Below are 20,556 nucleotides of genomic sequence, written 5' to 3'. Positions count from 1 at the left end.
GTGTGCATGAGTGCCACGGGAGCTACAAAGTGCCGTCCCAGGCCCCATGTGGAAGTAGGGTTGGGCATTACTATTAGCTGAAGAGTAAAGGAAAAAAATAAGGATTTTTCTTAATTATTTACTTTGAGGGGTTTTAGGGAAATCACTCGCATCTCCGGGCTTTGGCTTGCTTTCTTATAAACACTAAAACAATAACCTATACGACTTGACTGGTTTTCAGTGATTTTGAAATTCAAGATATCCTCAGCTAGAGAGGTTGATGTTTGGCCCACAAAGATGTTGAGGTTTGGCCTTCTCATACATTGGGGTCCTTTGTGGGTTTTTAATATTTGTCTGAATTTTATGGAGCACAGGCTTAAAATGAAATTTTCATCTTTTTATTAGCAAAAAACAACTTTAAGCACTCAACTGTTAGGAAAAAAAAAAGGAAATTGTCACAGAATTGGCAATGATTCCTACAGGAAGACCCACAGCATCTGGGGTGGATTTCATTTCATTTTAAATAGCCTCACCGCAAACATAAATCCAGAGCTCTCTAATCGTCACTCTCCAGTCAGTCATAGAGCCAGGGGTAGTGGTACACACCTGGAGTCCCAGCAGCTTGGGAGGCTGATGCAGGAGGATCTCAAGTTTGAGGCCAGCCTGGGCAATTTAGAGAGGTCCTATCTCATAAAAATAAAAAGGGCTTGGATGTAGCTCAGTGATAGAATCCTTCTGGGTTCAATCCCTAATACCATACCCCAAAAGCTTAAGGTAGGCAGGCATGGAAACTTAATATCTGGGAAATAAATGAGTATTTTTCTCTCCTCACTCCCTCTCCCTACCCCCTCTCTCTTTCTCTTTCTCTCTTTATGGTACAAGGGGTCCTGCTAAGTTTCCCAAGCTGACCTTGAACTTGAGGTCCTCCTACCTCAGCCTCCCCAGTCACTGGGTTTACAGGTGTGCACCACTACACCTGGATGGTTAACCTCCTTTTATATGAGCAACTACTAAATAAACTCATGGAGATTCCAGAGAGCAACAGTATAAAGGTACTGAAATATTGGAAAGTAGCCTCTGTTGACCATTTCAAATAAAGTAAGGGGCTTTGGCGTGGGTCAAAGGGACAGGAAAAGGCCCTGGGATGACAGGTATTACAAGGTGCCATTAGAGGGAGGTTGTGGGGACTCCTTTTCTGGAGGACAGATCTGCATCCCCTGGGAGAGGGTTGAAGCTCAGTCCTGCTCAGGGCCAGGAAGTTTAGCTGGACTGTGCCTGGGTGGTAGAGAAGTCAGGAATGCAGTCCATGTTCCTCAGTCCATTGGCCAAACGGTTGTTTCAAGACTGTTCATTTGAACTTGGCTATCATAAGGCCAGAGTGAATGTTTGTGTACGTATCCAAACTGAATTTGAATCTGGGGTTCATGATGTAAATGGGATGCAGTTTTATAATTAAGTCAGTTGTAAAAGCATTAAAATAAAGTAGGTGGAGTGGTGAAATTGTGGGAGTGTAACTCAGTCTTTTGTGATGTAAAACACTTTGCTTCCTTGCAAAGTTTTGGTGCCATTGATCATCAGACAAGTAATGATTCTAAAGCAACTACTATGAACAGTGCAGATTTCAAAGATGAGTTAGATATGGCTCCTGCCCCCATAAGGGCCATACCGAGAAACACTAGTTTCAAGACATGTAATAGGTATTCCCCTAAAAGCGTACCTTCGCCAAATCGGGGAAATCAAAACAGCCCAACCATCAGATGAGTTTCTTTACTGGAGAACTTTTCAGAGCTGTTAATGTTAAGAACTGCATTGAGAATCTCCAACAGAGTAACATGGGCACCATTTCCGATGAGTTAACGTTCTTTCCCATGGACTATCCCACGGAACGACCACTCCTTGGAACACACTTTGGGCAACAGTGCTCTGAGCATTTGGTAATGACGCTGGAACCCAGGTGGTGGTACTGTGCATGGAAATGGTGGTTGGAGGGAGAAGCATCGGTTGCCCTGGTGTATAGTAGGCGCTCAGTAGCTATTTAGAAAGTTAACACATGCAGGACGGAGGGTGTGGGGAGTTTTTAGCTTCACTGTGGAGAAACAATTGGTTTAAATGAACGTTTATCATTGTAGTCTTACTTGAGAAGCCTGGAAATATCCAGCCAAAGGTTTTAGCAGACACTAGGGCTACATTTGGAAGAGAGTTATTGGAGGTTTTTGTGTTTTTTAGTGTGTGTGTGTGTGTGTGTGTGTGTGTGTGTGTGTGTGTGTATTTATTTAAATCTGGCTAAGGTGTCTGGGTTTTGGATTCTGGACATGCAGTTATATTCACATACCAGCTACTCTCCTATGGGAAGGGATGTTGAGCGGCACTTCACCCGCTGCAGTGTCCAGGAGATGCAGCGGGCACCTGCTCATCTTCAATAGTGCATTATTTATTGTCATCATCATTTTTATTATTTGAAGCCAGATTTACTCATAAAGAGTTAATTTTCAAGTTTGATATTTTTTTTCTCCCACTCAGGTATTTGCCTTTGATTATTGCTTTTGGTCCATGGATGAGTCTAACACCTCAAAATATGCCGGTAAGTTGGCCCTTGCACCTGGTCCTCTGGCCTTTCTTCCCTCCTCTCTGTTTTCTCTAATGATGTCTGGAATTTTGTTCCCCCACATGATTCACACCCATCTTTCAAATTCCAGCGCTTGGGCTTAGAAGGCAGTAGATCTGTTTCCAAGCCCTGGCTTTGCCCCGCACTTGCCGAGCAGCCTTGGAGGTGGACGTCCAGTTGGTCACCTGTAAAGGGGCAGCACTGTCTTCAGCACTGGGGATAACAGGGAGCCACGTTGGGTCCTCCACGGTGGGTGTCCCCGATGCTGGCTTTCAGCAACTCCTGCTGTCTCTACGTGGGTGGGCAAAGCACAGGGGCTGCTGGTTTCCCAGACCCACTGGGGTCCCAAGCGATGCAGTCCCTGGTCACAGGGACAGAATTCCATGCTCCTCAGGGAAAGGCCGCCCCAACCCCACTTTCACAGCCATTGACGCGTTCACCCCATTCCACGTGGCACTCCTGCCTGCTGCTGTGTTACCCGACTGGTGACCCTGGTGAACCTTGGCCCTGCTAGGCATCCGTCACGTTTGCTTTAATTAGGGAGGGAAAGTCATTGGTTCCTTTCCTTCTAATTGTGTCCCTAAATATTTTTAAGTGACTTTTAATTGACAGAGTTTGCATATATTTGTCACGAACAGCGTGATGTTTTGAAATATATATATATATATATACGTAGTGAACACCTAAATCAAGGTGACTATAATTATCTCACCTATTTTCCTTTCTACCTAAAGCAAATTTGTTAAAAAATTATTTGACGTATAATCTTTTCAAATCTTAATCATCACGAACCGGGAAGATTCCGTCTATTGGTCACGTTAGGTAAAATCGGCCTGTCCAAACATCATTCCTGCAACTTCAGCAAAGTATTTTATTAAAACAGGTAACTAGTGCTTAATGTTGCTTGTGATTGTCTTTCTTTTTTTTTTTTTTTAAATCATCCTTTGGCATTTTAGATCATGAATTCTACAGAGTGTGGAGTCGTTTGTCTTGACTGGTAGCACTATGTGTGTTTTTGTTCTGGATGCGTGCTTTTAGATTTAAATCGACACAAGTAAAATATCTCCTACAGTTGCAGAGACGAATGGGGGCAAGTGCTCTAGCCACTCAAAGCCCAGTGTCTCTCCCTGTCCAGTTGCGGTTGTCCACAATGCAGCCCGATACCTCTGCCTCGGCTGGACCTTCTCCTGTGCAGTCCCCACATACTTTCCAGGGACGCTCATCACCTGGGGATCTGTACTCCTTGGACTTCACTGAAGGTTCTTGGTCAGATAGGCCCAGCCTGCCCTCCCACACTCTGGTTTGTGACCTCCCACCGCCAGTCTATGCCTCAGCCTGCCCTCTCATGTCAGTTCTTCTCATACAACCAGGAAGCCAGAACACCTCAGAACAATCCCTGAAGGATTCATGAAACCCCTGCTGTGCATGGAGCCCAGGGAGCCCTGGAGAAGTCTAAAAATATATGTGGAAGCAAAAGCAGTGCCTTATCAAACAGCATTTCATTTTATAGGTTTTAAGTACTATGGAAAGTCCAAAGAGAGATTAAATATGGACAGTCTGAAGTTTACAGGGAAACCATCGTGAGGGGACTGACGCTGAGCATAAAGGCTAAGCTGAGGAGGAAAACTGAGGAGCATCTGAGGGGCTGTGACGTCAGCCTGATTTAGCCCTTCCACCCTGTACTCTGCTTCTCTGCATAATCATCGGCACCGAATGATGTTCAGTCACAAGTGTCCGTGCGTCCTAATGTTGCACCCAAGACAGTTTAGTATTAGCTGATTTTTAAGTAATACTGACATGATTTCTTTTTTGGAAAAGCTTCACCTAATGGTCACTCTCCACTTTTTTTTTTTTTTTGCAAAAAATTGGGCATAAAAATCTTCAGTGATCACGTGGTAAAATAAGGCATGCATATATCAAAACATTATGTTGTGCACCATACATATGTACAATTTTTACGTATCAATTTAAAAAGGAGAAGTGAAACATAAAGCTCAGTCAAAGGCGGGTACAGAAGGCACCAGGTGAGGAAATGACGTGGGATCAAGGCAGGCTTGGTGACTTGGAGATCAGACCCGGTTTGTATCTCAGGGCTTGTGCTTTGATTCTCTTGGACAATGAATTTCTTGGAGCTACCATTTCTTTTCTGTAAGATGAAAATGACTGCACCTGTGTCATATGGTGGTGGTCGTGGTAAATAGGTGGCTTTGCTTGCTGCTTAGTGGAGGTACCCATAAATGATACTTCATCTCACTTTTCCATAAGGGAAGATGCAAAAATGGGCTGAGCAGAAGCTGCATGTGGGGGGGATGCCGTGGGAGACTTATTTGTATGTGTTGATCGAGGCCAGATAACAGGAAGTCCTGGAAGCTAAACTAAGAAGATGGTACTGATAAGGTAAAAAACAAGGGCTGTTGGAGCCATGTGGTTAGAATCATGCTTCCGGAAGACAGTCCTCTTTCTTTTCTGCACCTGCTGGAATCACATCTTCCACGGTGGCCCACAGAGGCCACTTCGCCTTCCGCAATGGGTCATTCGTGTCCCAGCATAGAGGACAAACCTTTTCTTTTTTTTCTTTTTTTTTAAAACTAGATATAACTTTATTAAGTACAGCTGATAAAATCCAATGGTGGGACTTAAGAGATTTCTGTAGCGCCTCATCACAAACAGCATGTTTGGGAATACGTCAAAAGACAGAAGTGATTTCTAATGGGCTGAGAGCCTACCTCTTACTAAATTTTTAACTATAGGATCACATCAAGATTATGTTTCAGTTAAACCTGAACGAGGGTCTCTTGGCTCATAGAGAGAGAGAGAGACCCTTTGTATATTTACCAAAAAAAGTGAGATTCTTGGTTGCGTGTCTCTCAAGTTTTCATCCGCCATAAATAATCCGTCTAGTAAATGCATTAATAGTAGGTTAGTTGTTGGGTTTTCATACTAACTCGATTTTCCTTTTTTCTTCATTTAAAAAGAATTCAGTTTTTAGCAGTGAATAGACACATTAAGATAGAAGCTTCCATTCTCTGGTGGGAAACGGAGGAAGCGGAAGGGGGAGCCCACATTTCCTGAAACCAACCTATTTGTCAGGCTCCCTGGATAATGGCATCATTGATACCGAACCCGGCCTCTCAAAGCCGATCTCAAAACTGGGGAGGGAGAGGATGAGCGAGTGGCCTGGGAGAGCCAGGGGAGGCCAGGGGGGCTGGGGGGTGGGGGGCGAGAGCTCTCCACGCTCACGTGGTGTGTGAAAATGCCGTGTTCCCGATCGTGCTCCGCTGTTGGTTAAAAGCTAGAGCAAGAGCCTCTCCTCTGGTCTTCTCCATGCAGAAGCACACAGTCCCCGACTGCGTGGAGCCGCCAAGGAAATGGGCTTTTACATCAGACTGTCTGGGTCAGTCCCGGCCCCACGCCCTCTGTCAGTGTGAGGCACTGCCTCTCGCTGACCTCTGCTTCCCCACGCAGTAACTGGAGGTGATAAGGCAATCTCCAGCGCAGGGTCACCCTCCCTTGATGTGCATTATTGTCATCTCATTGTGACAGTAACCAGGGTGGTAGTAGCATCCGTTCTTTGGAAAGAAAGGGCATTATACTGGGATTTAATGAGACCTGGTTTTATCACAAGCTGCTAGACTTTGGGCAAGATAACCTTTGTGGGTCTCTTTCTTCATCTGTGACCAGAGAAGATACTGGTCTGGTATGATCTTAGATCCCTTCCAGCTCTCTGATTTAAAAAAGAAAGAAAGAAACACATTAGAAGTGGGCTCAGTGGCACATGCCTGTAATCCCAGTGACTCAGGAGGATCACAAATTCAAGGCCTACCTCAGCAACTTAGAAAGACCCTGTTGCAAAATAAAAAGATAAAAAAGGGCTGGGGATGTAGCTCGGTGGTAAAGTACTCCTGAGTTCAATCCCAGGACCAAAAAAAGGCACGGGGTGGAGGGGGGACATTTTATGCAGACTGTCCAGCTGCACCAGCGGACTTCTCAGAAGAAAATCAAAGCCTTTTTTGTTAAGCGCTTCGCCTCGCACTGAATCATGCTTTGAGGCATTTTTCATTTAAATGTGTTACCTCTTCCCTGCATTGCCCTTTGACTAGGTAGTTCTGAGCGAGTTTGGCAGATAAGCCCGAGTCTGAAGCAGAAATGCTCGTGCTTGGACTGAGAAGATGCTGAGCAGCCGGCAGCGCTGGGCCCCACGCGTGGCATCGCCCCATGAGCCCGCATCCTCGCGTGTGCCTGCGCACGTGGCGAGGTCCGAGTCAGAGGTGATGAAGTTACCATGTGACAGTCAGTGCTAATAAACCCCAAGTGCTTTTCGTAAATGTCTCCATCACTGCAGATTGCAATCACCACATTCTGGACAACGAATCAATTACATGTATATAAAAAAAAAAATTCCTAAAATGCTGTTCCACGTTGGTAGACGACAGTGACATCCAGTAACCTCGGTTTTCATTTCCTTCCTGGTTTTCTATAAATCTTCACACCAGATACAAAAGCCTGTGCCACAGCAGAGCTGGGGTCAGGGTGGATGTGAACCTTCTCTGGCCCCAGAGAGTCTGAACTGTGGACTTAGAAATTACGTAACAATCCTTGCCATATGGTATGGGGCTCAGCGTGGCCGAAGCCATGTGTTTTCAGTCATCATTAATACCCTGCGACTCGGGAGGAAGGTCGCCTGTCGGATTCTTACTCTGCTCACATTGCATTCTGCTGGGGAGGATGGGTGAGCGCCTCCAGGCCCGGGGCTGTGCCGTGGGGAAGGCAGCCATGGGTTTTTGTGTCCCCACGATGGGGAGTTTATATGATCAGAGGTGAAATGATTCGTTTCTGTTGCTTAACCCAAGCAGGACTAGTAAGGAGACGACACATGTCTATCAAAGTTGACATTCCAGAAATCAACAAAGTCAGGAGGAACTGGTTCTCAGTGGAGTTCGTCCCGCAACATTAATTGGTTAGACCCTAAGGTGTTGTCCTGGGTTCTAGGGTGAAGGGCAGACGCACTGGCGTCAGACATTCTGGGCTCACGTCTTGGCCCTGGCACCTCCCAGCCGTGTGGCCGGAAGCACCAAGAGTAGTTCTCCTTGTTAGAAGTCTGACGGGGACAGACGGGACCAGGGTATGTGTCTGAGGTGCTCAGCAAGGTTCCTGCACAGAGGACACATTGAGGATTGTTAGCCCTTCAGTTTAAACCAAAATTTAGTAGTTGGCTGTTTGAACCATTATTAAAAGAACAATTCGTTATAAATGATAAATGTTATCCTAAAAGATGTTTGTGGAAAAAAAAATCTGAGTATAGAATCCTTCTAGATTTTTATTTTTCCTTTACAGTCTTCCCTCCCACCCCGCAGTACTGGGGACTGAATCCAGGGGAGCTCTACCATGAGCCACATCCCCAGCCCTTTTAGTTTTTATTTTGAGACAGTTTCTCACTAAGTTGCCCAGGCTGACCTCCAACGTGTGAACCTCCTGCCTCAGCCTCCCAAGTTTCTGGGATCGTAAGCACATACCCCCACATCTGGCCCTTTTACAGCCTGTTATAAATTGTCTCACCTATACCTGATTTGACAATTCCTTCATGCCTCATCTTTATCAAGTTGTTCCGAAGCATTCAACCAAGTTTTCTTAGAATCAGCAACTCTCTTTTTGCATCTGTGAATTAAATTATATAATTGCAGAGCACAGTGGACATAAACCAGATCAGGAGCAGACTCAACTGACCCTTTACAAAAACATCACTCCACAGGTTGTGGTGGCACACACCGGTAATCCCAGCAACTTGGGAGGCTGAGGCAGGAGAATCACAAGTTCAAGGGCAGTCTCAGTGAGACTGGATAAAAACGGCTGGGATGTAGCTCAGAGGTAAGCACCCTGGGTTCAATCTCCAGTACCAAGAAAAAAAAAATTTTTTTGTCTTCAAAGATGTCCAAAATAAATGAGCTAACCTAATCTCATCAGCTTTTTTAAAAAAGAGTGTGTGTATGTGTATCGTACACGTGTGTGATGTTTTCATGGCATAGATGTGCTTGTTCTGTTCTCGCCTCCGCTCCCGTGTTTCCTCCTACCCAACCCTTCTTTCACTGTCCTTAGACTACCAATTGGCTCCAGAGACAGCACTTGAGCTAATTCAGTGTATTTGGGGGAGCAGGGAACAGTAACCACAGCACAAAATAGACGCCCAGCCCCGCGCTGATCCCATTACCCGCAGGACATAGTATCATCATCAGAGCACCCAGTTAGCTGGGAACTGCTATTGTCCCCATGTCAGGGGTGAGAGCTGAAGGCAGTGGGACCCGGGGGGTAGCAGTGACTTTGCTGTGTGCTAGTGAAGAGCGTGGATTCACCTCCTCCCGGGCGCCTCTCTCTTCTCTCACCAGAGAGAGGTGGTGTGAAGGGGGTCACGTGGGAGTGCTCCCGCGTGGAACCCAGCCAGGACAGCCTTCTCTGGAGTGGGGCATGCTGCGTTTGGGCTGGGCTTTGTTCTGACCCCCTCGAGGGCTGTGAAGTCTGCGCACCACATGGGCACGAGTGTGGGAGACCCGTTGAGCCGAGCGGCCTGGGCGCGGGGACGAGGCGGCTTTGTTTTCTTCCTTCGTCCTTGGCACCAGTGGCCAGGGCAGCGGTGGCACGGCCCTGTCCTTGGTGAGCCACCACCTCATCCAGCAACAGAACGCCAGGTGCGCTCCTGCCAGCCCAGGGCTGTCCCTGGGGTACAAGCACCAGGCAAGCCGCAGTGAGACCCACAGGGACCGCCGTGCTCACAGCTTTGGAAACCCCTGTGGAAAATGGCCCCATGATTTGCCGCCCACCGGGGCCCCGTTTCCAGGCTCCTGTTACCAGGCCCCCTCGGAGGCACCCTCTGCAGGTGATTAAAAGTCACATCCTGCGTCACCAAGCCACGCCTCGGTGCCTTTCTTTATCTGAATTCTGTAGGTTGGGGCATCTGATATAAACCTGGTCTGAAGTCATAGATGTGAATTTTTGAGAGCTACACTTCCACACACCAAAAATATTTGAGAAAGGAATTTATTTCAGCCTTATCCACTTCTCCAGCACTCTTCACCCCTTGAGGTATGTGTGCAGAGCCTGTCTGCTCTTGCACTGTCCAGGTGCTTTGATTGGGAGCTGGGCCACCTGCCAAGTCCAGACTCATCAAAATCTCTGTGGCTGTCAGCCTGGTTTAGAAGTGGAAAAACACCTTCACAGAAGGATAGGAGGCTCAGGATTTCTGAATCACAGATGCTGAGCCTAGTCTTTTTCTTTTTCTTGTCTCATTCCAAAGGTAGCGGGGATGGAAGGAAAATTAGGAGTTCTGTTTAAATTGATAAAATTATTGATTGATTATATTAGTCAGCTTTCTGTCATTGTAGCAAAATACCTGAGATAATTGACTTGTAAAGAGAAAAGGTTTATTTTGGCTTTCGGTTCTGGTGGCTCTCCATGTGGACTGGCCCCAGTGCTCTGGGCCTGTGGTGAGGCAATGCATCATGGCAGGAGTTGTGGAGGTGGAGGAGACTGGGGTCCTTCAGTGCCCTCAGGGTCGTGCCCACAGTGGGCTCAGGACCCCCTGCTAGGCCTGCCCTGGTCAAGAGTCTACCACCTCCCAGTAGCACCAGCCTTTCACACATGGGAGTGTGGGGGAATGGAAATCCACACTACAGCAGTGTTCAAACCTCAGCCCCTCTACCCAGCAGTGACTTTAGACAACCAGAACTGTTGTGGGTGTAGTCGAGCCAGTCCTCTTCGTGGTATTGCATCCGGCCACGCTGTCTACGCTCTGAACGCAGATCGCCAGCCGCACAGGGGGCCACACCACCCACTTCCTTCTCCCTCTTCCTAGGACACAGCCCGCTGTGTCTTACAGTCCCCTCATCACTCATCACCTTCGCCCTGGTTCCTGTCCTTTGGAGTCCTGCTCTTGGGGCCGTGCTGTGCAGGGAGGGTGGCCTTGGTGACCCAGCTCCCAGGACGCAGCCTGGCACCTTCGAGCCTGTTGCTGCTCCCAGAGGGCAGACTGTGTGACAGCAGGAGCCCAAGGCTGTTCTCTCTCCACGGACCTGCGTCTCCCGTGATTCAGGGCTGGGTGACTCACGTCTGTGATTCTGCTCGTAGGCATTTTACACAGGTGCTCTCTGACGGTTCTGACACTGTTAGGAGTCTCTCTGGGCATGTCTGTGTTCTAAGGCTTGCCCGCATGGTTACGGGAGGTCTGATCCTGAACCCCAGAGGACATTGGCACCACGGCCGTGGTCATTAACAGGGAGGTCAGGCTCGCCCTGTGTATTCACCCAACGTCAGGCTTGGCTGCAGAGGGCCGCCTCCGCGCTGGCGTTGGTCCTAACTAAAAAGCCACAGGGCTCTTGGGTTTGGCAATGTGGCGGCTCTGCTTGGCTTGTCTGGGATGGGGACAAATGCTCACAGGTCTCCCATTCCCACAGGACTTCCGAATGCTCCCCGAGGGCTTCCCCCTAGAAACACAGCACTTTGTTCTGAGTGTAAGCTGTACTTGGGAAACATTTAGGGTGAGGAGGTTGCAACCTTTAGGGGCCCACCCATGCACTGTGTGGATTCTGACTCCCAGCACCAGCGTGAGCAGCTTCGCCTCTTGTAAACTGCGGTTCAGAGGGCAATGGGCAGGTCACTTCTTCCTCTGCTGAGAACGGGGACTTTTAAAAATGGAAGCGAACCAATCAAAATGCTAGAAAGCCTCCATGCTCTTGGGTAACCTGGGGTCCTTAAGAGACCACGTGGGGGTCTTCGATACTTCCTGCGTTCTGAGGCCGCGTGCAGCACAGCCGCGTGTGTTTCGCAGGCGGCTGGTTGATGAAGAGGCAGAGGCTGTATTATGAGTCCACAGCACATTTTCAGGATTTGGTTGACAGTGTGGCCTCTTTGTAGCTTTTCTTGCTATAATGTTGGTGCCCACAAGGACATCAGGTGAAAGAACCCCAGCCGGGGGTTCGTACAGCTACAACCACCCCGCCACACACTGGAAAAGAGTGGGCACTTGGTGGGATCTGTCCCATTCACAGTTTTATTGTGTCACCATTGTTATATTTGGTGTGCTTTAAAAGTAAGACTTCTGGGTGAGTCAGAAAAATACCAGTAAACGATGACTTTCAAAAATCTTCCTGCCGGGCGCAGTGGCGCACACCTGCCATCCCAGCTGCTCAGGAGGCTGAGGCAGGAGGATCACCTTCAGGGCCAGCCTGGGCAGGTTAGTGAGACCCTGTCTCAAAATAAAAAATAAAAAAAGGCCCTGGGACGTAGCTCAGCGGTAGAGCATTTGCCTGGCAAGGACGAGGCTTGGGTCTCATCCCTGGGACTAGGGAAAGTTCCTGAAAACAAAGGTCTTCTCTTTTTTTCTTTCTTATCTTGAAATTGGATCTGGCCGCAGAATTCTTGAAAAGATGGAGGCACTGTGTGAAGGGAGGTAATCAGACTGAACTTCCTTCTTTGCACCGAGGTTTGATAGCTGGAGGCCTAAAGGACGTGGTAGTAAAGGATGAGAGTTCAGTGTGCTCTGACTTCCCTGGTGAGCACCCAGGAAGCCCTTTCTTTCCCTGGGCTGCGGGCTGACAGGGGAACCATCCCAGCCCCCAGGAGGGGCAGCTGTGGCTCCTGCCTTACTGACGAAGAAAGGGAACTTGCCAGGGTGACTTGACTGGGAAGAGGAAGAGCTTAGGATTGAGATTTTAAAAACCTCGAAACCACAAAACTAGAAGAATATGTAGGTGAATCTTCTGCGTAATTTGGGCTTAGAAAAGCATTTGGAAGCCTAACATGAACCAGGAGCAAGAATCATAAAGGAAAAGGGAAAAAGTTTCATGAAAGGCCAGACGCTTTTCTGTGACAAAGAGTGAGGCAAGACTTGAAAGGCAAATGACAGTGTGTGTGTGTGTGGGGGGGGGATTAGCTATAGGGGTGACAGACCAAAGGTTCATCTCATTAATATATGACTAATGTTTTAAAATATGACAAGCAGTGTCTGCACCACCTAATTAATTAAAAATTAAATTAATTAAAAGGTAGCCCATTAACTAAAGGTTAAATACAGATGAACAATAACCGATCAAGGAAAATTGGTTTAATGAAACGAGAGACCTTTTTCGCTCTTGACTTGGTCAAAACCAAGAGTGCTAACAGCAGTGCCGAGCGGCTGTTGGGACAGGCGCCCAGCCGCTTGGTGTTTCGGGTCCTGCGGGCTGCAGCCCAGAGGGACATGCACAGGGACGAACAGGTATGGACAAATATTTCAGAAAAATAAAAGGAAGTAATCTGCAGCAGGGAACTGGCTGTATCAGTCACTCAGAATGGAAAGCTAGTCAGCTGTTTAAAATGCTGACGGATGAGAAGGGAAAGTGCTGATCCTGTCTTGTCTGAGAGCAAATCTCCTCTAGCACACGATGCCGTAGTGATGGAGTGTGTTCCAGTCCTTCTCCACTCTGTCTTGCTTAGGTTTGTAGGATTGCATGAGCTTCACAATAGTGTTTTACATTTTATCTTTTTATAAATTGTGCCTTGTGGAACTTCAACTATGTCTTTCCCTCCCTCCCTTCGTTGATTAAAACCTGGGACACTTTTACCATGGAGCTGCACCCCCAGACCTTTTAATTCTTTTATTTGCAAACAGGGTCTTACTGATTTCCCAGGCTGTCCTTGAACTTGCAGGCCTCCTGCCCCGGCCTCCCAAATCACTGGGATTATAGGAGTCCGCTACCGTACCAGGCTAATTTCCTCCCTCCCTCTCTCCCTCCCTCTCTCCCTCCCTCTCTCCCTCCCTCTCTCCCTCTCTCCCTTCCTTCCTTTATATATATTTAGTTGTAGATGGACACAATACCTTTATTTTGTTCATTTATTTTTATGTGGTGCCGAGGCTCGAACCCAGGGCCTCACATGTGGGAAGCCAGTGCTTTACCACTGAGCCACAAACTCAGCCCCTTTTCTTTCTTTTTTAAAAATACCATTTTTCTCAAAATTTTCCTTTATCAGTTATATATAAAACTTTATTAAATATACGTCTGAATTATATTCAAACATGATTATACTTAATGATTATTTCTGAAATCATATGTGTATATATATATGTGTGTGTGTGTGAGAGAGTGTGTGTGTGTGTATTTAGTGGTAGTCATTTATTTGTCATATAAAGTTATTGTCTTAATGCCTAAGAGGTGACTGTGGGTATCAGGAAGAGTGATTTATAATTTTTTATCAGGATTGCCCAGGCAGCCTGGCATATCAGGTTGGCCCCTCTGCCCACTGGCGTCTTGACAAAGGCCTGCTCTGGTTTTTAGGGGGTCACTAGAAGTTCATGCTTTGACCAAAGTATAAAGTACTATGACTGAGCATTCCTCTTTATATTCAAAGAGCAGTCTTTTGATGACTTCATCATCAGTCAAGAGAAAACGGGTCCTCAATTAAAAATCCTTTAGTCTGAGAACAGTAGTGTCAGTTACAAGGATAATCCAGAAAATATCGACTCCTGGTGTAGACCATGCACTCTGGGAAGGCTCAACATCCTGGGTGCAGGAGCTCACAGCCCAGTGGTTGAGGTGTGCATGCGCACGCGCATGCGCGCACACACACACACACACACACACACACTGACATACACACACACACACACACACACTGACATACATACACACAGGCACATGGTGCAGGGGATAAGTTCTGGCATCTGTAGAAAGTACCTAGGGGACAGGCTGGGAGTCACTGTGCTCAGTGTCCCACAGCATGACTGCCAATGGTGGCATTAGTCAGGCCAGCCATGCTGGCCACTCACTAGCAAGAGATCTTGGGCAAGTGACTTAACCTTTCAGAGCCCCAGTCACCTTATTGACCATGATTTATACCTGCCCTTCCTGGGTATTATGAGGGTTTGATGATATAAAATATGAAAGGTGCATTACCAGGGTCCAGTGGATAAAAATTAATTCTCTTTCTGCTCCTTAGTATCGTAAATCCAGGTCAAATAGGTCAGCTCATGTTCTTCTTAGTGTTTGAATTAATTTGGACATAGGCTAAACTGAAATTTATTCTCATTTGTATGCGTGCCGGGGAATTCTTTGATCATTTATTTTTTTCATGCAGTCTTAGCATACGCATCTTGGTTTGTTTGACTTTCTTGCTCTTTCCAACTAATAACTGGAAAATTATTTTAAAGGATCATTTCCTGACAAGGAAAAAGATATATCATGATTTACTTCTGAAAGAACGTAGAGAAAATAATCCCTCCTAATTCCAGTCTACTCGTAGCATCAGGAGCTGAAGTCAGTAGTATCACATTTCCTATCCGCTGTGGGAACAGATAGAAATTCTTTGATTGGTTAGTGACTGCGTTTCCTGCCTGATAGGAAACAGATAGGTGGAAGTCTGATGGGTTAACAACCACAGGCTCTGTGAAGTCGTGATAAAATCTCAACCCCAGTGCTTCTCTGCGCTCTTGCTTGTCCACAAGCTGCACAGAACTGAACTCATGAACTGTGGTCAGGATGCTTGACCTAGCTTTGTCCACCCTGACCTCACTCTTTCCTGGGGACTGGTTGACCAGCATACCGGATCAAACAGGACTGCTCTACTCAGCCACTTGTGCCAGCGAAGCCTGGGCCTTTGGAACATGTTAGAGTGGCACCTCGCACTGGCTGAGGACCACAAGCAATTCTCACGAGCCCAGGAACAGGCTGAGTTTGATTCTGAATCATGTCTGAAATAGGGCTCATCTCCCATGTAAAGCTTGCCTTTGGCACAGGACTTGGGAATGCATGTTGACTAGGAAAGGTCCTTTGAGAAAACAGAAGAAGAAATACTGATGTGTATGAAAGATCATGCACCAGCCAGTTGTGGTGGCTCACACCTGTAATCCCAATGATTAAGGAGGCTTATGCAGGAGGATCACAGTTTTGAGGCCAGGTTAGGCAAGTTAGCAAGACCTTGCCTTAAAATAAAAAATAAAGGATTTGGGATGTAATAGTAGTAGAGCACTTCAGGGTTCAATCCTTAGTACCACCAAAAAAAAAAAAAAAAATCAAGTACCACAGAGATTAGTTTTTCAGTGAACACAAAACTCTTGTATTTGACTATAGCATAAAAGCAACTTCTAAAGTGTATATATAGTAGACGATAATGTGGATAGTACCTTATTCTTAGAGCATATGTGAGTACCTTCACATATCTGGGGGCAATCTTCACACTCCACTGTGTGTTTACAAAAGGCTCTTAGGATTACAACCACTTAACGTATTGATATGCCACACTGGGCTTGGTGGTACATGTCTGTAATCCCAGTGACTCAGGACTCACAGGTAGGAGGATCACAAGTTTGAGACCAGCCCCAACCACTTAGTGAGGGCCTAAGCAACTTAGCGAGACCTTGTCTCTAAATTAAAAATTCCAAAAACCAGGGGCTGGGGTTGTGACTTAGAGGTTAAGCATCCTGGATTCAATCCCTAGTACCCAAAGGGGGAAAAAAAAATTCTGCACACATAGTGATTGATTGAAAATATTAACTCTTGTTTCATGTCAACACACGTAAAGAGTTTGTTTTGCAATCACGATGTATAAGGGAACATTAAAACTGGGTTCAGCATTGCATAAATAAAAAATATACAACCAAAAGCTTATTGGTTTTAAAAAAAAGAAGCTTATTGGTATGTTACATTATTTTCTAACGCAAAAGGATTTCCAAATGTCATGCAGGATAAAACGATTAAACTGACTCCTTCAACCAACATTTACTAAGTATTTTGCACTAGAAACCAGGATTACAAAGATAAAGAGATTATAGTCTCTGCCATCAGGGACTCTCAATCCAGTGGGGGAAGCCGGGTTGAAGCCAGTAGTTTCTGCAGGTGCCTAGTAGTGACTCTTCTAAGCACTTGGGAGCACAGAGGAAGGAGAGAATAATTTTAATTCTCTGAACGATGGGAAATGGATGCTATAAAGTAGTCCATTTCAGAGGGTAGTAACTGTTCCCCTTTGTGTTTAAGAAGCTTGTCACACCTTCACTCTACCACGGTATAGTGCGTGACGATGCCCCCTGGATGAGGGAACTGTCCTCGTGCCCCTGTGGGAATGGGGGTGAGGGGTCCTGCTGGCAGCAGCAACTCACTCCACCGCAGGCAGTGGGCAGCAGTTTTCAGCACAGGGCTTGGTGCTGTGGGGCTCACATCATGCGTACGACATCATCGGAAGCTCTGAATCCAGACGGGGAGGCCAGACAGGTCATATTTCACGATGCCTTGGATGCTAAGTCCTAAGAAGAAATGACCAAATTTGAACGGTGCTCTCATCTTGCCCGCTTACAATGGGAAAGAAATTTCAATGCCCAGAGAAGTGCCAAAGAGGGAAACTATGGGGTCGTAAGTTTATCCAGGCACTGACTCTAGAAGCAAAGATGGAATTGCAAGCCGGGCGCAGTAGCACGGGCTGTGGTCCCAGCAGCTGGGGACACTGAGGCAGGAGGATCACTGAAGCCCAGGAGCCCAAGACCTGCCGAGGCAACATAGCGAGACCCAGTCGTGCAGGTGGAAAGGAAGAAATCGCACCGATTGGTCCCTTAAAACTGAGCCCTAGGAGTCTCTGGCATTCGGTACACTTTCAACACGGGAGAGGGCACCGAGAGAATGTTAGCACACATACGTCAGGAAATAAGCATTCTGGTTTTAATTTTTGTGTGTCTTGTTTTCTAGGACAAGAAGTGGTTTTCAAGTGCCTTGGGGAAGGAATTCTTGAAAAAGCCTTTCAGGGGTATAATGCTTGTATTTTTGCATATGGACAGACAGGTAAGAAGTTGTTCTTATTAGTCAATGATATCAAATGTGCGGTCCCCCCCCCTTTTTTTTTTTGGTGGTGGTGCTGGGGATTGAACCCAGGGCCTTATGTATGCTAAATGTAAGTTCTACCACTGAGGAGCTTCACCCCCAGCCCTAAATATGTATTTTTTTAAACATTTAAAAACTGGAAGAAAAGTTTGAGAAGCAACAGAAAAATGCTTTGACATGGATTTTAGCTGAATCAGATGATCCAAAGAAACCCCTTTTTGGAGGTGCCACAGATCTGGAAATGGAGTAATTTCAGTGTTAATGAGCAAAGCTAGTTTCAAACCATTAAGTGTCATTTTCCTAAATTATAGTGTTAACCTGAATTTGAACTTGAAAAATAATGACCAGTTTCTTGATATGTTTTAGTGAAAACTACAAAAAACTACAGAAAACCCCATGGAGCCCTCTCCCACGGAGGACTTTTCCTAGGATACAAAACTGGCGCTGGGGCATGCAGCCGGGGCTGGTGGAGCAGGGGTCGAAACAGACAAAACCAGACATACTCATAGCTCCGCCGTGACCCCTGAGCCCTGATGATTTCAGTTGTAAGATGGAAATACATAAATAAATCACCGGAGCGGGGAGCCTCCCATCTCATGATAACTAGGAGAATCCAATGGGAGCAGATGTCTGATATAACGTATGGTAGGCATAACAGTAAAGTACCGCTCCTGATACTTAATGTACAGGTGGAAATTTACTTTTTTATTTTTGGTACCAGGGATTGAACCCCCGGAACCACATTCCCAGCCATTTTTTTATATTTTATTTAGAGACAGGGTCTCACTAAGTTGCTTGGGGGCCTCACTAAGTTGCTGAGGCTGGCCTTGAACTTGTGACTCTCCTGCTCAGCCTCCCTCGCCACTGGGATTGCAGGTGTGCAGCACTGTGCCCGGCTCCCTGAGCCTTTGTCGCGGTTGCGTTTGTAACACCCACCCCTGACGGGGGCTCTTTGGATCTCACAGTGAGAGGCAGACTCAGGTGCAGGTGTGATGGAAAGGAGAGTAACGGTGACGCCCAGGGTCTGCTATTGCCTTCGTCCCTTTGCTTGTCCTTCTCCAGGTTCGGGAAAGTCCTTCTCCATGATGGGCCATGCTGAGCAGCTGGGCCTCATTCCAAGGCTGTGCTGTGCGTTGTTTAAAAGGATCTCTTTGGAGCAAAACGAGTCACAGACTTTTAAGGTCGAAGTATCCTATATGGAAATTTATAATGAGAAAGTTCGGGATCTTTTAGACCCCAAGGGGTAAGTCATTGAAATTAAATTTGCAAATAGGAGTAATTATTTTAAATGGTGTCAGAAGATACGCAAGGGGGTATGTGTGTTTCAGCCCTGGGTCACGACTCTGGGGTGAGTTCATTTACCGAGAGTTCAGTGGCTTCACAACACCTGTATATTGGTATACCTAGTTTGCATTTGGTTTTTCCTGTGTTCATATGGAGTTGCTCAGATATGCCATTTAAAGTACTGTTGATATGGTGTCCAGTACTCCTTGAGCCATTCATGGAAGTTGAGTTACTATTGACCCGTTGCTCATTGTGTTCATACTGTAAAGCCCCACCTCCTGTGTTTCTCCTGGATCCATTCCGTTGCCTCCCCCTCCCCAAGATAACTGCTAGCAGAAACTTTGTGTTTGTCATTCTTCTTACTGAGCACTTGTACATAATTTGATACAAGTTTTTACTTTCTGTGAACAACATCATAGAACATATGTTCTTTGGTGATCTGCCCTCCAACACACATGCACATAATTCATTCACTGTCATTTTAAAAGCAATAATGCATTACCTTCCACATGTATGATTATACGGTAAATTTATCCTTTCCCCGGTCACTTGCATGATAAAGAGGGCTCAGAACAGCTCAGTGGTAGAGCACACCTAGGTTCAGTCCCCAGCTCTGTGCTACTGAATAGCAGCATCGTAGAATCTCTGGTTGTATGGAGGATCCAGTGTGCTGCTCGTGAGCATACAGTGACTAAGGCTAGGCACCGTGATGGGTCCCTGCACAGTGCAGCCAAATTGTTCATTGCCACATTGAATTTTTCATCCTTACGTGTAGTAAAACCTACTAGGGGCCTGGGGATGTAGTTCAGTTGCAGAGTGCTTGCCTGGCATGCTCAAGGGCCACCTTCTGTCCGCCATGCTACAGAATCCAAACAGCCAACCTGCTGTGTACATGTTGTAAGACTGAATGGGAGGGCTGAAAAGTGCTTAGGGAGCAATGCCCAGACCCTGGAAGCAGTCATTAATCTGAATTTCTTTTTTTCACACTTGAAATGAGGCTAACCATTGACTTTTTTTTTTTCCCTTTGGTACCAGGAGTTAAACGCAAAGGTGCTGGGTTCTACATTCTTGGGCGTTTTTAACATTTTTCAGTCTGAAATGGTTGCTTAGGGCCTTGCTAAGTTGCTGAGGCTGGCCTCAAAATTATGATCCTCCTGCCTCAGCCTCCCAAGTTGCTGGGATTATAGGTGTATGCTAGTACTCCTAACTACAACCTTTGACTCTTAATATGAAAGATGATTAACAGCCAGTGTCATGAAACAGATGACATACACAATACAGTCAAAACAGATACAGTTTTGCTTTTAAGCTCAATCATCTGTTGATAAGCTCTTCAAAGGGATCCCTAACCACAGCTGTTATTTAAAGATGCAAAAGAGCCCACAGATCTTCCCCAGCAGAGCCAGTCTAAATATGGGATAAATATCAATGACTATAATCTCTGTACTGTAATCTCACTTTCTATATAAAATTACTAGCTAGAAGCAGCGCGATCCAATGCAACCTGAAAAAATAAACTGAGGTTAAAAATGTTTTAGCACTGTTCAAAATTTGTTAGAGAACTTCTAGACATTTCAGAGGATGTGCTATCTTACAAAATAGCCGTAGTGGGGCTGGGGATGTGGCTCAAGCGGTAGCGCGCTCGCCTGGCATGCGTGCGGCCCGGGTTCGATCCTCAGCACCACATACCAACAAAGATGTTGTGTCTGCCGAGAACTAAAAAATAAATATTAAAAAAATTCTCTCTCCTCTCTCACTCTCTCTTAAAAAAAAAAATAGCCGTAGTTAGATTTGACCTGGAGCATTCTTTGCTTCATATTTTTTTGTTTGTTTTTGTTTTGGTCTTGTTTTCCCTTATGT

At 46.2% G+C, this 20,556-nt stretch overlaps 1 protein-coding gene across 1 annotated transcript in view; it reads left to right on the top strand.

Annotated features, from left to right (window-relative positions):
* Window positions 1-20,556, top strand: part of Kif13a (kinesin family member 13A) — a 174,980-nt gene that overhangs the window by 82,607 nt on the left and 71,817 nt on the right. Inside the window, 3 exon segments of the mRNA XM_078020582.1 lie at window positions 2,500-2,560; window positions 17,281-17,373; window positions 18,475-18,655. Of these exon segments, the coding sequence (XP_077876708.1) occupies window positions 2,500-2,560; window positions 17,281-17,373; window positions 18,475-18,655 (335 nt within the window).

This window comes from Ictidomys tridecemlineatus, chromosome 8 (assembly GCF_052094955.1).
Source record: "Ictidomys tridecemlineatus isolate mIctTri1 chromosome 8, mIctTri1.hap1, whole genome shotgun sequence".
Classification (NCBI taxonomy): domain Eukaryota; kingdom Metazoa; phylum Chordata; class Mammalia; order Rodentia; family Sciuridae; genus Ictidomys; species Ictidomys tridecemlineatus.
This window is presented reverse-complemented; position numbering and strand designations above follow the sequence as displayed.